The sequence below is a fragment of the Clarias gariepinus genome, chromosome 1, assembly GCF_024256425.1.
Source record: "Clarias gariepinus isolate MV-2021 ecotype Netherlands chromosome 1, CGAR_prim_01v2, whole genome shotgun sequence".
Lineage (NCBI taxonomy): Eukaryota > Metazoa > Chordata > Actinopteri > Siluriformes > Clariidae > Clarias > Clarias gariepinus.
This window is the reverse complement of record NC_071100.1, coordinates 48664835-48677969: the sequence shown is the minus strand read 5'-3', so window position 1 is coordinate 48677969 and position 13135 is coordinate 48664835. Positions and strand designations below refer to the sequence as shown.

At 37.5% G+C, this 13135-nt stretch overlaps 2 protein-coding genes across 2 annotated transcripts; both read left to right on the top strand.

The window, feature by feature from the left end:
• Nucleotides 1-996: 996 nt before the first annotated feature.
• On the top strand, nt 997-6641 carry uck2b (uridine-cytidine kinase 2b). The gene is made up of 7 exons (XM_053504992.1): nt 997-1306; nt 3292-3451; nt 3559-3655; nt 3838-3980; nt 4067-4164; nt 4259-4307; nt 5646-6641. The coding sequence occupies exons 1-7, from the start codon at nt 1007-1009 to the stop codon at nt 5777-5779; spliced, it is 981 nt and encodes a 326-aa protein (XP_053360967.1). The 5' UTR covers nt 997-1006; the 3' UTR covers nt 5780-6641.
• A 751-nt stretch (nt 6642-7392) lies between these two features.
• czib (CXXC motif containing zinc binding protein) lies at nt 7393-11567 on the top strand. Its single transcript, XM_053496573.1, has 8 exons — nt 7393-7479; nt 7568-7651; nt 7991-8047; nt 8161-8242; nt 10319-10350; nt 10951-11028; nt 11127-11192; nt 11271-11567. The coding sequence occupies exons 1-8, from the start codon at nt 7474-7476 to the stop codon at nt 11346-11348; spliced, it is 483 nt and encodes a 160-aa protein (XP_053352548.1). The 5' UTR covers nt 7393-7473; the 3' UTR covers nt 11349-11567.
• Nucleotides 11568-13135: the final 1568 nt, after the last annotated feature.

Below are 13135 nucleotides of genomic sequence, written 5' to 3'. Positions count from 1 at the left end.
TTAAGTTATATTATGTAATATATTGATAATGTACGATGGATTTGATAGGTTTTATAATTTTGATAATTTAAAAAAATATTTTCGACAATATTTAACTTAAAAAAGTTTATTTTATTTTCTATATAATGCCTGATATTCTTTTATATTAATATTTTTTGGTTTACCCCCAAACCACATAATGATGATTACAAATAGATTTATAAATAATATAAAATACATTTAGGGCCCAAGAAGTATGACATCAGGCCTATGATGTCATAATGTGCAAAGGCCCATCTTTTAATCATTGCAAGTAATTAATTAATGCTCATAAGTAAAATAAGTACAATAAAACTACTAAATTTTATTTTTAAAAAGGCTTATTTATTTTTATTATTAAATATAATACATTTTTCTATGGCTGATTTATTTTTAAGCTACTAATTTTTGGCTTTTTTATATTACTTTTTTTTCCAAACAACAAAAATATATAATACAATATATTAAATATTGAAAGTACGCAGGGTAAAAAAAATCATCATTAAAATACATACAATAAAACTAATAAACTGTTTTAAATAATCTGGTTAATTTTTTTAATTAAATAAAATGTTTAACTTTTTTAATACTAATTTTGGCTTGTTCATAATTAAAATGCATACAACTACAAGTCAGAGTTTTAATTTAATTTAATTCATTATGTTTTTTAGAAAGAAAAGAGACTGGTTTCTTTTAAAATTAAATTTTATTACATTTTTTTTTTTATTGCTGTGCTGATTTATTTTTATATTCCATTTTTTGTTTGCATTTTATTTTTAAAATATGTATTGTTCTAACGAGACAATACATTTTTTTTTTCATTTCTGGGTTTGAAAATAGCTACGATGATTGATGATCACCCCATGATGATGATGATGATGATGACAAAAATAAAAACCCATTTGCCTTTAATACCAAACGACTTCTATGCGAGTGCACAAATTAGGAGTTGAGTCGAGGATTTAGCCCTAGATTTAGTGCACTAGAGATGTGCTTGAGGTTTGTCCTGCCCTGGGTAAGGGGGAGGGCTTGGGTTTCAATCTCAAATGGCTTCCTATTGGACGCCTTAGTAGACTGCGTGGGGTCTTTGGGACAGTTCTTCCATCCCCACACCGAGTGCACGCAGTCAGGGTGTTGGGAACGGTTTGGGATCGGACCTGCGCTCGGACAGCAGCACTGCAGCATGGCTGGAGACAGCGAGACCCGACTTCAGGACCAGGAGGAGAACAGTAACGCCATCAGGCAGCCGTTTCTCATCGGGGTCGCGGGGGGCACAGCCAGCGGCAAGGTTCGCTTTTTTTTTTTTTTTTTACATGTTTGCTATAAAATTTTCTATTTCTTATTTCTTTTCACCGCCTGTCTGAAAACTTATCTCCTTCCTTTTGTAGGCAATTGTGATGCGATTGCGCGCGCCCTGGCCGCGTGGCTTTCATTTAAAGCTTATTATGAACTACTATAGTGTTAATGTTTTCACACACGCATCCTTGCCATCATAACTTATAACATGGGTAATTATATTTTGTGTTACATTAAGAAAAAGACTAATAAACAATTATGTTAGTTATGGGAATTTCCAGTCGGTTGCGGCGCGTGGGTTTTCTTTGTCCGTGCACGTCATCAATGCGCGACTCCTCCTGCAGCTGGTGCCAGTTTTATTCGTAGGATGATCTCATTTCCCAACACGTGGCCAAGCACAATCAGCTGACCAATTTTTTAAGATTAATTTTAAATAAAAACAAGCTAATTATGTTATGCTAAGTAATGTTCTGCTTCATGTATAATGCGTTTTATTTATTTTTGCGCGCGCGCGTTAAGGATAATGTTACACGTGTTGGTTTCATTAAAAAATATTGATTTAACGTTTATTTGTTTATTTTTTTAAAAATAGGTTCTATGAAAGCGTCTGAAAGTCAGAAGACAACGAAAAGCGCGAAGATTCCGATCTTGCTATTGTTGTTTACATGATGACGTTCATAGTGGGCGACGACGATTTAATCTTAGCTGGAACTGTGACGTCAGCCACCCGCCAGTCACGTAGCCGTTATTGTGGTAGTGGTGGTGTAGTTAATAAAAGTTAGCAAAAGCGTTATATATTATATAGACTTGTATAATTCTGTTATGGGTTATTTAACAGAAAATGTTGAATTTGGGTAATAAAAAAATCTCCTGAAATGTATTTCTTTGTTCATACCTAGAACTTCTTTCACAACAGTAACTTTCATTTAAACTTTATGAATTCACAAAAATTGAGCGAAACTACGACATTTAAAAAAATATATAAATTTAATAAGTGATGTTACTTCCCTTCCTGGTAACATGGTGAGAATAACACAATGACCTTTTAGAGAAATGTGGTTTCAAAGCAACGATGATCGGGCCCAAGCACCTGCGCTATAGCACCAGAAACACAGTGGGTACAGGAGGGGAAATACCAATATTATTATGGGATAATACAGAAGTCCATAATTATATATAACTAAGGAAATTACTAGCCACTTTTCACCATAAGTTTAAGGCGTCAACTTGAGTTCTTAAAATCTCTTCAGAATTTCGCACCCCCCTTTTGCATTGGCCTGGTTTGGTGGTGATCATATAAATCCCCAACGAGGAGTATATCAGATAGAGTATATATAAAGCAAAATCTCAAAAAAAAAATCTTCAAAACAATAGGGCTCTTTGCATACTATGATGTCATAGTGCTAAAAAAAAATCTTTTTTATAATCAATTTTTGACTGATTATAAAATGAGTAACACCAATGACAGACTTAAAATCTTTGCATAAACCTGCAAAATAAAAGGTAATATTTCTAAATAAATTAAGATAGAATCTGACATACCTTTTGCATTTGTCCAGTTTGCTTCATCTTGTGACCTCTGACGCAGGAACACTTTCAAATTGTCAAAGCTTTTTTCTGTGTAACAGTAACCTAATGATCATTTCATATTATTATTTATAATCAATTATTGTTTCATGATTTTAGTGTTTCACTCATTTTATAAGCTATTGATGTTAGCGTGAATCAGATTTATTTTATGAAAAAAAAAGTCTTCAGATGAACGGTATACAGTTCCACTTTGATGTATGATCAAAGTAACAAGACATTTCTTTCAACTTGGCCTTTAAAAAAGATGTTAAACATTAAAGTAAAAAAAAAAAAAAATGATGATTGAAAGTACAAAATGAACATTTACAAGTAGTGTATCTGTTGTGTTCATTTAAATGATCTTGGCATCAGCAAAACTAATCCACCCGTATATCCGTCTCTCTGCAGTCTTCAGTATGTGCCAAGATCATGGAGATGCTGGGGCAGAATAAGATCGATCACCGGCAGCGTCAGGTCGCCACCCTGAGTCAGGACAGTTTCTACAAAGTGCTCACTCCTGAACAGAAAGCCAGGGCAAGCAAAGGACAGTTCAACTTCGATCATCCCGGTAACAAACACCTCGTGTCAGTCAAAGAGAATCGGAAATGCTTTCTAGTCTAGGTGTCTTTGAAACAAGAAGCTTATTTTCATTTTCATTCTTATTCCTCTGTCCAGATGCTTTCGACAATGAGCTGATCTTAAAGACGCTTCATGACATCATTCAGGGGAAGACGGTTCAGATCCCGGTTTATGACTTTGTCACACATTCCAGGTAGGTAGCCTTGTGTGTTAAATTTTTTTTTTACCTCGCATGGTGAACATCTTTCTACCGCACTGTGTAAAGTGTAGGTAAGGGAGTTAGCACGAACCTGCGAATGCATCCATGTGTATTAGGTGGTTACTTAAATATATATATATTTTTTCCCTTAATCACTTGTGTCCTGAACGTAACAGGAAGGATGAGTTTGTGACGCTGTACCCAGCCGACGTGGTTCTTTTCGAGGGCATTCTCATGTTCTACTCACAGGAGATCCGCGACCTGTTCCAGATGAAGCTGTTCGTGGACACGGATCCGGACACGCGGCTGTCTCGGAGAGGTAACCTGACGCAGACGCTTAAAAAAACATGCAATCCTGATAGGAAAAGTTCAAGATTAACTGTGAATCGTGTGTTTGTGTGTTAGTTCTACGAGACATCAGTGAGAGAGGACGTGAGCTGGAGCAGGTCCTGTCCCAGTACATCACATTTGTAAAGCCGGCTTTCGAGGAGTTCTGTCTTCCAGTGAGTATCGACTTTATTTTCTGCGTCAGCTCACGTATTTGTTTTTGCTTGCGCTTATCAAGATCTTGCTGCCCTTTTTTTTTTTTTTTGATAGACGAAGAAGTATGCAGACGTCATCATTCCACGTGGAGCCGATAACCTTGGTAAGTCGGTTTAGGTTGAACATTATTTTGACAATATGAGACCCTTATAAGCCTCTTTTCCACCAAAGTGAACCAAGTGCTAGTTCATGTCTGGTGTCAGTTCAATAGCGAACCTTTTAGGAACTGACTTTGTTTTTCTATTGACTGGAGAGTCACTTTGGCTACGTTTATACTGCAGGTCTCGATGCCCAATTCTGATTTCTTGCCTAGATCTGATTTTTTTTTTTGACCGTCTGTTTACACGTTCTTTTAACTATGACTCATATCCGATCCATGTGTTTACACTTGCCATGCCATCTGAAACATCGCGCATACTTAAAGGGAGGTTCTTGTGCTACACACTAGCCAAGATAGACGAAGGTGAAGTATGCTTGACACTCTGCGATATATGCAAAGTTCGCAAAACGTCACCATGGTTTTAAAACGGAGGAGGAGATAAAAACGTTATAATTGCAGCCTGCGCGTATGCTTCATTCACCAAATACTGATTTCTTAATTTTATTTAGCTCTAATAAGCATTAAAAAAGGGGGGGAGGTGGGGCTTGGTGCTTTTACTTTTCCATGTCACCTGCGATGTTATAATTCCACACGAGCTTCCACCGGAGAATAACATTACGTCATTAAACCGCGAAGAAGTCACAGTTTTAATGGCGTACAGAACGCAATGACTCAGGAAATCCGATCTGTCTGTTTACTTGACAATCACATTAGCGCATATCTGATTTATATTTGATTTATTTCCACATATAAAGCAGGCCTGAAAGTGATCTCGAAATAACGGAATGCATGCGTTATTTTTCCTGTTTACACATAGACATAGAACATACCCGATATGTGTCCCATATGAGCAAAAAATCGGATTTGGGTCACATTTACCCGACAGTGTAAACGTAGCCTTTGTCATCGTATACGAATGGGTACTTCTCTACTTTCCCAGCAATGTTGGCGGCAATTATAGTGGCTATGCTAGAGCTAGGAAAAATGCTAGCGGCGTACTTCAAAATGGCTTTGCGAGCAGTTCTCCTGGCTTCTCCTGGCTTTGTTTTAGCATATTGAGTCAGTTTTTTAGAGATGACTGTTACAAACTTTGTCGTGATAATCCCGCCCCCAGCCTCTGATGTAAGAGCTCTTTGTTTTAGCTCAGCTAAGTGTTGGAGCCGCCATGGAATTGTTCTTTTTTTTTTTGGTCAATAAACAAAGAACTAGTTCGAAATTGGGCATCTGCCCCAAACTAGCTCCAAAAGGGGTAATGGCTGTTGAATATATTTGTTTGGATTCTGTCCAATACGTGGTGCCTTAAAGATAAAAGCGAGTCTTAAGTTGTTTTATATATTGCAGTTGCGATAAACCTGATCGTGCAGCACATTCAGGACATCCTCAACGGCGGCTTCATCAAACGCCAGAACGGCCATCTGAACGGTCACGTGACCCCCCGACAGAGGCGCCCGTCTGAGTCCAGCAGACCGCACTGACCTCGCCGCGTCCCTCCTCCTCCTGCACAGGACGGGGCCCGACTCGTGGAATGACATTCGGCGCTCTTTCGTCGCTCGAGCTGGCTGATATGAGATTTAGTTTTTTGCTTTTACTTTATGTCTTTCTTTTTTTTCCTTCTTCTTTTTCTCCAGCTTGAAGTTGAGAGCGCTTTTTTTGTTCATTGTCATTGTCTGTGGAAAAATAAACAGTGTTTATGTTTTGGGTCAGACAAAAAAAAAAAAAACTCCAGGTGTTGGAACGCTGTGGCTGATGAACTGTGTGTGTGTGTGTGTGTGTGTGAGTGAGAGAGAGAGAGAGATGCCTTTAAAAACTTGAAGTCAGAACTCAGGAAGAGTATCTGTAAGGCTGGGGTTTAACCTAAATGCCAAGTGTTTACATCCCACCCTTTATAAGGTGTGCGTGTGTATTTGTGTGTGTGTGGTCGAGTTTGGGTGTGTATTTGCTCTACTGATTGATGGTTTTATACTGAGATCTCTGGAAAGACCTTCTACATCTGAGTGTTAAGAGATGGAGTGTTACGAAACATGGCTTCTCCTGTTAGAGGAAGCTGTATAATGCGACATGTGCTCTACATTTAACAGTCAGAGGAAATCCCATGTTATATTCGACAGATTATTTTTTAAAGATACTTGACATGTGCTGTAGAATCAGTATGATGTCAGGGAAGCTCAATCTTTATGCATCCTCCAGTACTTGAATTGTAGTTAAACAACTCATTCTTACTTTTGATATTAGATTAAGGCTGAGGATTTTTTTGCCAAATCATTTATGTGCAGATTTCTGTGAGAACTGTAACAATCTACATGGAAATAATACTACTAATAAAAAAAAGCATCTTTGTCAAGCAACTTGTGTTGTGCGTTTTATTTTCCTGTGCTTCTAAGAATTCTCTGAGGACTTGTGATTTCAGTTGCTCGATAGTTTCAGGACTACAGTCTACCTGAGCCTCCAATCACGAACTGGACTCAATATTAACTTAAACACATCTCCTGTTATACTGTTATAACTTCCAGCCTCCTAACACACAGTATGATGCAGATGCTGTGAGCACTTTTACTGGATTAGAAAGTGCTAGTATTGCGTCAGTGATGTGTTGTTCCTGTCAATACCGCTAGAGGGCGGTACACAGGCGTGTCTGAATAAAAACTCAGAAATGGTAACAGGATAGCAGAAATGTTGTTTGTCTTTGCCGCTAGAGGGCGCGCAATGCAGACGTAGCTCAATAGTACGTGTACGTAACGGCGTTTACGTAAATTGCGTCGCTTTTAAATCGAAAAACATCTCAAAGCCTTTACGTATATGTTTCCATACTAAAAAATATTATAAGTATCATTATAAAGTCGTGTAGTGTACTTGTGTTTTTTTTTAAACACTGACGTGCCTGAATAGTACATGTACGCAAAATCAGGATTCAGCGCTGTTTACGCGGATTGCGTGGCTTTTAAACGCGCTTGACGCATTTATGTATGCAAAGTTGAATAGCGCTTACGCATACGCTCACAGAAACGTGGCGTCGTTGCCGCTAGAGGGCGCGCAATTCTGACGTTCATGAATAGTAAATGTACGCAAAGGCACTACATATACAACCAGCAGAATTTAACACCATTTACGCGGATTGCGTAGCTAAAATCGCAGGCTGAAAAGGGCTTACGCAAACCCTCTAAACGCCAACATGGGGGTAGGTCCAATCATTTCCCTCGTTTGAATAGTTTTTTTTTAAATTACACATTATTATAACGTTTAATTATTATCATGTTTGTCTTTAGAAATTCGGTTTGCAGTTTAAAGCGACGCTGGAGAACGTTAGCAATGTTAGACCTGAAGGCGACGACTTCCGCTGGTATTTAAAGGTAGCGTTGAATTATAGTTTTGGATTTTATGCAAGTTTGGTGAAATATCTAATGTACAGCACAATGTTTTGCATCCATTTATTTGTTGTCTTGAACCGTAACTCTAACTGAGGCGTGCTGCTAGCTAGCAGTTCGCCTGGCTGTGGACACCAGGTTGTTTCCTTTTGGATAAATAGTGCACTAGGTAGGACATGAAGCGCTGTTTGTTTATACACTATATAGTGCACGTTTAAAGGGAGTGAGGATTCGTTTGGGACTGAGCCTGCGTGTCAGGACTGTAAAATGAAAAGTTGGTTGGTTTAATATGGAATGATGACATTGATGTGTTTTGTTTTGCAGCTGAAGTGTGGGAATTGTGGTGAGATCTCGGAAAAATGGCAGTATATCACATTGCTGGTAATTATGATGTATGATGTACATGTATACGTTACATAATCGACAGATTTGTTTGCATCATGAAATAAAGGTTGTTTGTATTTATTAATTACTGATATGAAGATTGTTTTTAGGACAGCATGCCATTGAAAGGAGGCCGAGGCAGCGCCAGTATGGTTCAGAAGTGTAAACTGTGCTCCCGGGAAAATTCCATCGGTAAACACACCTGCATGCACACCTTGACATTTGGAAGTGTGTTAGTATTTGAGCTACCTCAGGCCACGCCCCTAGACCATGTTTTCTTTAAAAAAAAGGGGTGGAGCCACAAACATCATATATATTAATGATGGGTCGTTCATGAACGATTTGTTCTTTTTGAACAAATATTTACCGTGACTCAGAAGAACGAGTAGTCCCGGAGAGTGAGTCCTTCATTTTCTACTGGGCGCGGATGCGCAAATCATCGCAAACCCTTCGTAGGTTATGTACAGGAAATAAAATTGAGCAATTCTTTCTCATTGAGTCTTCTACTCCGAGTTGTTTATTCTTTTGTCACGTGACTTCCATAGACGCTATGCGGTGCAATAGATTTAAAAGAACGAACAACTCAGACTGGAAGATATATGAGGTGAGCTACTCATTCTGTTTATTATAATATGTCCTAAGCTGCATTGTAATATTTTCATTACTGGAACTATAGCCACAATTTGTAGACATATTGGGGGTCTGTTTATTGAAAATGGAACATTTTATTACATTTTTGGTAAAAAGAACAAAATAAGTTAAATGACTCAAAAAAAAGATTCGTTCATTTTGATAAACGAGATTTAAAGAACCGAGTCACTAAAAGAATTCAAACTTCCCATCACTAATATATATTGTTTCGAGACTAGTTTTGTAACGCATACAACAGGTGTCAGCACAGGGCGGAACGCCCACAATCACGGGGCGCACCGACCTTTATAAGTCAGCATGCCAAAAGACATTGTCCTGTGTACAACAGGACCTGTGCAACTGGTGGTATTCTGACCATGTCTACTATTTCATCATGGACATTGACTAAAATTCTGAGTGAAACTGAACAAATCTGCCACGGAGATGTCTGACATGATTCCGGAGGTTTTACGGCGACACTGCAGTGACAGGTTTTTAATGGAACGTGTGCTTCAAGAGTGGAAAAACATCACTGGAAGATGACAAGTGATCAGGAAGACCTTTAACAAGCTCATCCCATGATGTTCGTCGGAGAACAATCCACAATGTTTCTGCCTGTTGTCTGTGTGTCGTTTGGAACAGTCCAGACGATTCTCACGTGTGATTTGAATGTATGTAGTGTTGCTGCCGAGTTCATCCCCAGGCTGCTGATCCAGGAGCAGAAGGAAAATTGTGTCAAAATCTGCCAAGAACTCTGTGGAAGACCCATTCTTCACGTCGAGGATTATTACCGGTGACGAAACTTGGGTGTACGGGTACGACCCTGAGACGAAACAACAGCTTTCACAGTGGAAGAGCTCGTCATCTCCACGACGATGCAGGTCCGCAGTTTGACTGAGTGCTGGAAGGGAAACAAAAAAAAAAAGTATTTACTAGCAGATTAAAAATTGCACAAGACATCCTTAGTAGCAGAGGGGACTTAATGAGGAATGCCATGAAAGTGAGACTGTCCAGCAGATAATAAATGCAGGAGAGGCAGATATGGAATCACAGCTTCAAAAACTAGGGAGAGTAAAAGGCAATGTTTCAAGTGTTTTAGAATGCGGAGTCACTGATCAGGGTAGGAAGCATTCACTGTTTGTTTTTTTTCTTTATATAGAAAGACTGAAGTGGAAAGTAATTTTTAAAGGACAGGGAAGCTGAGGAGAGAGTGAGATCTAAGGTGGCAGTGATGGAACTTACAGAACTCCAATTAAAGGCACAGAGTGGTACTGAGAGGGAACCTGAAGAGAAGACAGAGTGAGTGGAAGTGTCTGATAAAAGCACATGGAGAGTTCGAGACATAATCAGGGCAAGACAAGATCGGGGAAGGATGCATTAGATGACAATCAGCTTTAAGTGGTCGGGAAGATGAGAGAGTGTGAGAGCTACAGATGACGGTAAAGTGACCTACTGGAGTCCAACCAACGATAAATAACAAAGTAGAATAAGAAGGAACTCGGATGTATTCACACAAACAAACACACTTTTGACTTAACTAGATTCAACTGGTGGAGTTATTTATTTATTTTTTAAATCACCTTAAGCCATTTTTTTCCATCATCACGCAGTGACGTACGTAACTGCTTTCTCTTGCAGATATTCTAAAGGATACGATCACACCGTATAACGTAAGTTGAAACACAATCGTTGACTGCATGTAACGTAACACACTTCAATATTTATACATTCATGTTTAAGACCCAGAAAATTTGGAATTGTTCCAGTTTGTGGGACGGGATTTTTGCACTCATGAGAGAGTACACCCACAGGTGGACATGACAAAACACTTTAAGAAGTATATATGTTGATATTTTATTACATTTTATTCTAGTAATTTTTTTCCTGTACATTGTTCTTTTAATTTTTGATTTGCACCAGATGTCCATAAAATCCAAGTGACCATAAAATCTATAAACACCAAAATATTCTTTAAGACGCCTAAATTAACTCCTTGGATCAAATCTATTGAGATTTGACGCTGTTTGGGCTTGTCATGAACTCCCATAATAAACCTGAACATTATATATAGAATATCAACAGGGATGCAGACAATCGAGAATTTCAATATAATACCTGACTGAGGTTCTTTTTGTTTTTAACCAAGATTAAGGAAAAATGAAAAATGTTGCTAGTTATTAAATAATTTATAATAACTCATTGATAATAAGTCAATAGTTGAAGGAGTCAGATATTATCCACAGCTGCCTCTAACATGAGTTTTCTTTAAGGCGGAGGACAGCGAGAGGTTCAAGACAATGGTGCAGTTCGAGTGTCGAGGCCTTGAGCCGGTCGACTTCCAACCACAGGCGAGAATTAAGTTATTGTTAACAACTTAATTTCCTCCATTCGCACTCCAGATCAGGACTAACTTCCATGCTGTTACTTTTTTTTTTCCTCTTCTTAGGCTGGATTTACGGCTAAGGGTGCAGAGACGACCACACAGTTTCCTGAAGTCAACCTTCTGGAAAAAGTAAGTTCTTGTTTATGCTTTGCACACACTGAGAACATCCAGGAGACCGTGAGTAAATAATACATTGTCCTGTTTTAGGACTGGACGGACTACGATGAAAAGGCTGGCGAGTCGGTGGGCATCTACGAAGTCACGCATCAGTTTATTAAGTGTTGAGATGGAGCACAAACATTGGTGCTGGAGATCCCATTTAAGGAAAAAGGCACCTTGTACAAAGAACATTCATAACATTCAACAACAAAAATGCTTTCATCGTCATCATTGTTGAATTTGTAAATGAACATGTGTGGGAACAGAGGCCGAAACAATTCACTACATCAAAGTTGACCAGTGCCTCAGAGGTGAAGGTTTGTACTTAATAAAGTTATGAAAGAATTGCTTTTTGGTTTGTTTGGTTTCATCTGTGTAAAGGACAATATTTTACTGTATGAGCGTTTAGAGCAAGCGTGTGGAAACTAGATACTGTATAAAGCTTCTCATGGGGAAGTCGTGTCTTTTTCTTGAGTGCCAACAACGTGGAACCAGAACAGTTTGATTCTTTATACAAATCAGTTACCATCAATATCGTAGAAAGATGATTTAAAATCCTGAACATTTCTGAGAACTTCCCTTAGACCCAAGAAGGTAAACACCCCTATTTTGAACCTGCTAGCAATAACAGTGTGACATCAGAGCGACACACACAAACTAACTTCTCACAGAATTAAATAGCAAAACTACAGGACTAACTAACAAATTAGCAGAGGAATCACTAAACACTCCAAAAATGTTTTACCATGCTTCACTAACCCTATGTTTAATTTAATTCATTTTGGAGTTTCCTTTAACAAACATTAGTAGGCTTAATTTTTACAGAATATAAATGCGAGGCACAGAATCTATAGAACTGATGATATGTGACATGGTAAATTAATCTGTCTTTTTTTTTGTTTCTTTAAAGATTTAATTCCTTTTTTTCTTCACCCGAATAAGTCGATTCCTCAACATATATACATGTGTGTGTGTGTGTGTGTGTGTGTGTATGTATGTATGTATATATATATATATATATATAATGAAGATCAGTTCAAATAAGCAATATATAGAGTCTTGTAGAGTTTCTGTCTAGATTGTTTTTGAATACAGAAAAAAAGTTTAGAGCCAGTAAATTTATGTTTATTTATATATTTAGCTAGTAGTAAACAAATGTATTGTGTAGTATTTTCCCATCTTGTCTTTTGAGTAGGCAACAAATCAAAAGAAAACATCTTTAAAACAGAAAGAAAACATGAATTTCAATATAAGTTTGTGTGTAGGAACACTGCCCAAGACGGATACAATTTCTGTATTTATTTGTATGTTATTTTGTTTACTATATTTTTTTATTGAAAGATACTGTTGAGGCAAGGACCATAATTCCTCAAAGGGTAATTTCTCAAGAGAATCTGCTTATCTTTGTAACATTATAATCACAGAGTAGGAGAAAATCCAGGCCATCCAATTTGGAGAAAATGTAATTGGGGATAATATTTCAGAGAGAGGAGGAATTAAATCAGAACATCACACAGGACTAAACCATTTATGCACATTTGCACATTTATTTGCACACACCCTGGACATTTATGAACATATACACATTCATGCATATTTGCACACGTTTTTAGATTTGTTCTTATCTTTTAGAGATATATTTTTTATATCTAAGGTTTTTCTATATTTAATTTTAAATTTTATTCCATAATTAATTTTTTATTGATAATTCTCTTTTTTAAGGTCACAGGTGATCGTATAAGCATTTCACTGCATAATGTGTGTGTGACAAATAAAATTTGAATTTGGATTATTAATAAAGTTCCTAAACCAATTGATTTTAAAGGTGTTGTTTAAAGGTAGTAAAATCTAGAAAATCCATTTTATCTTTTTTATTGAATTCATCAGTACTGATTTTTAATAAAGTGTTGTTT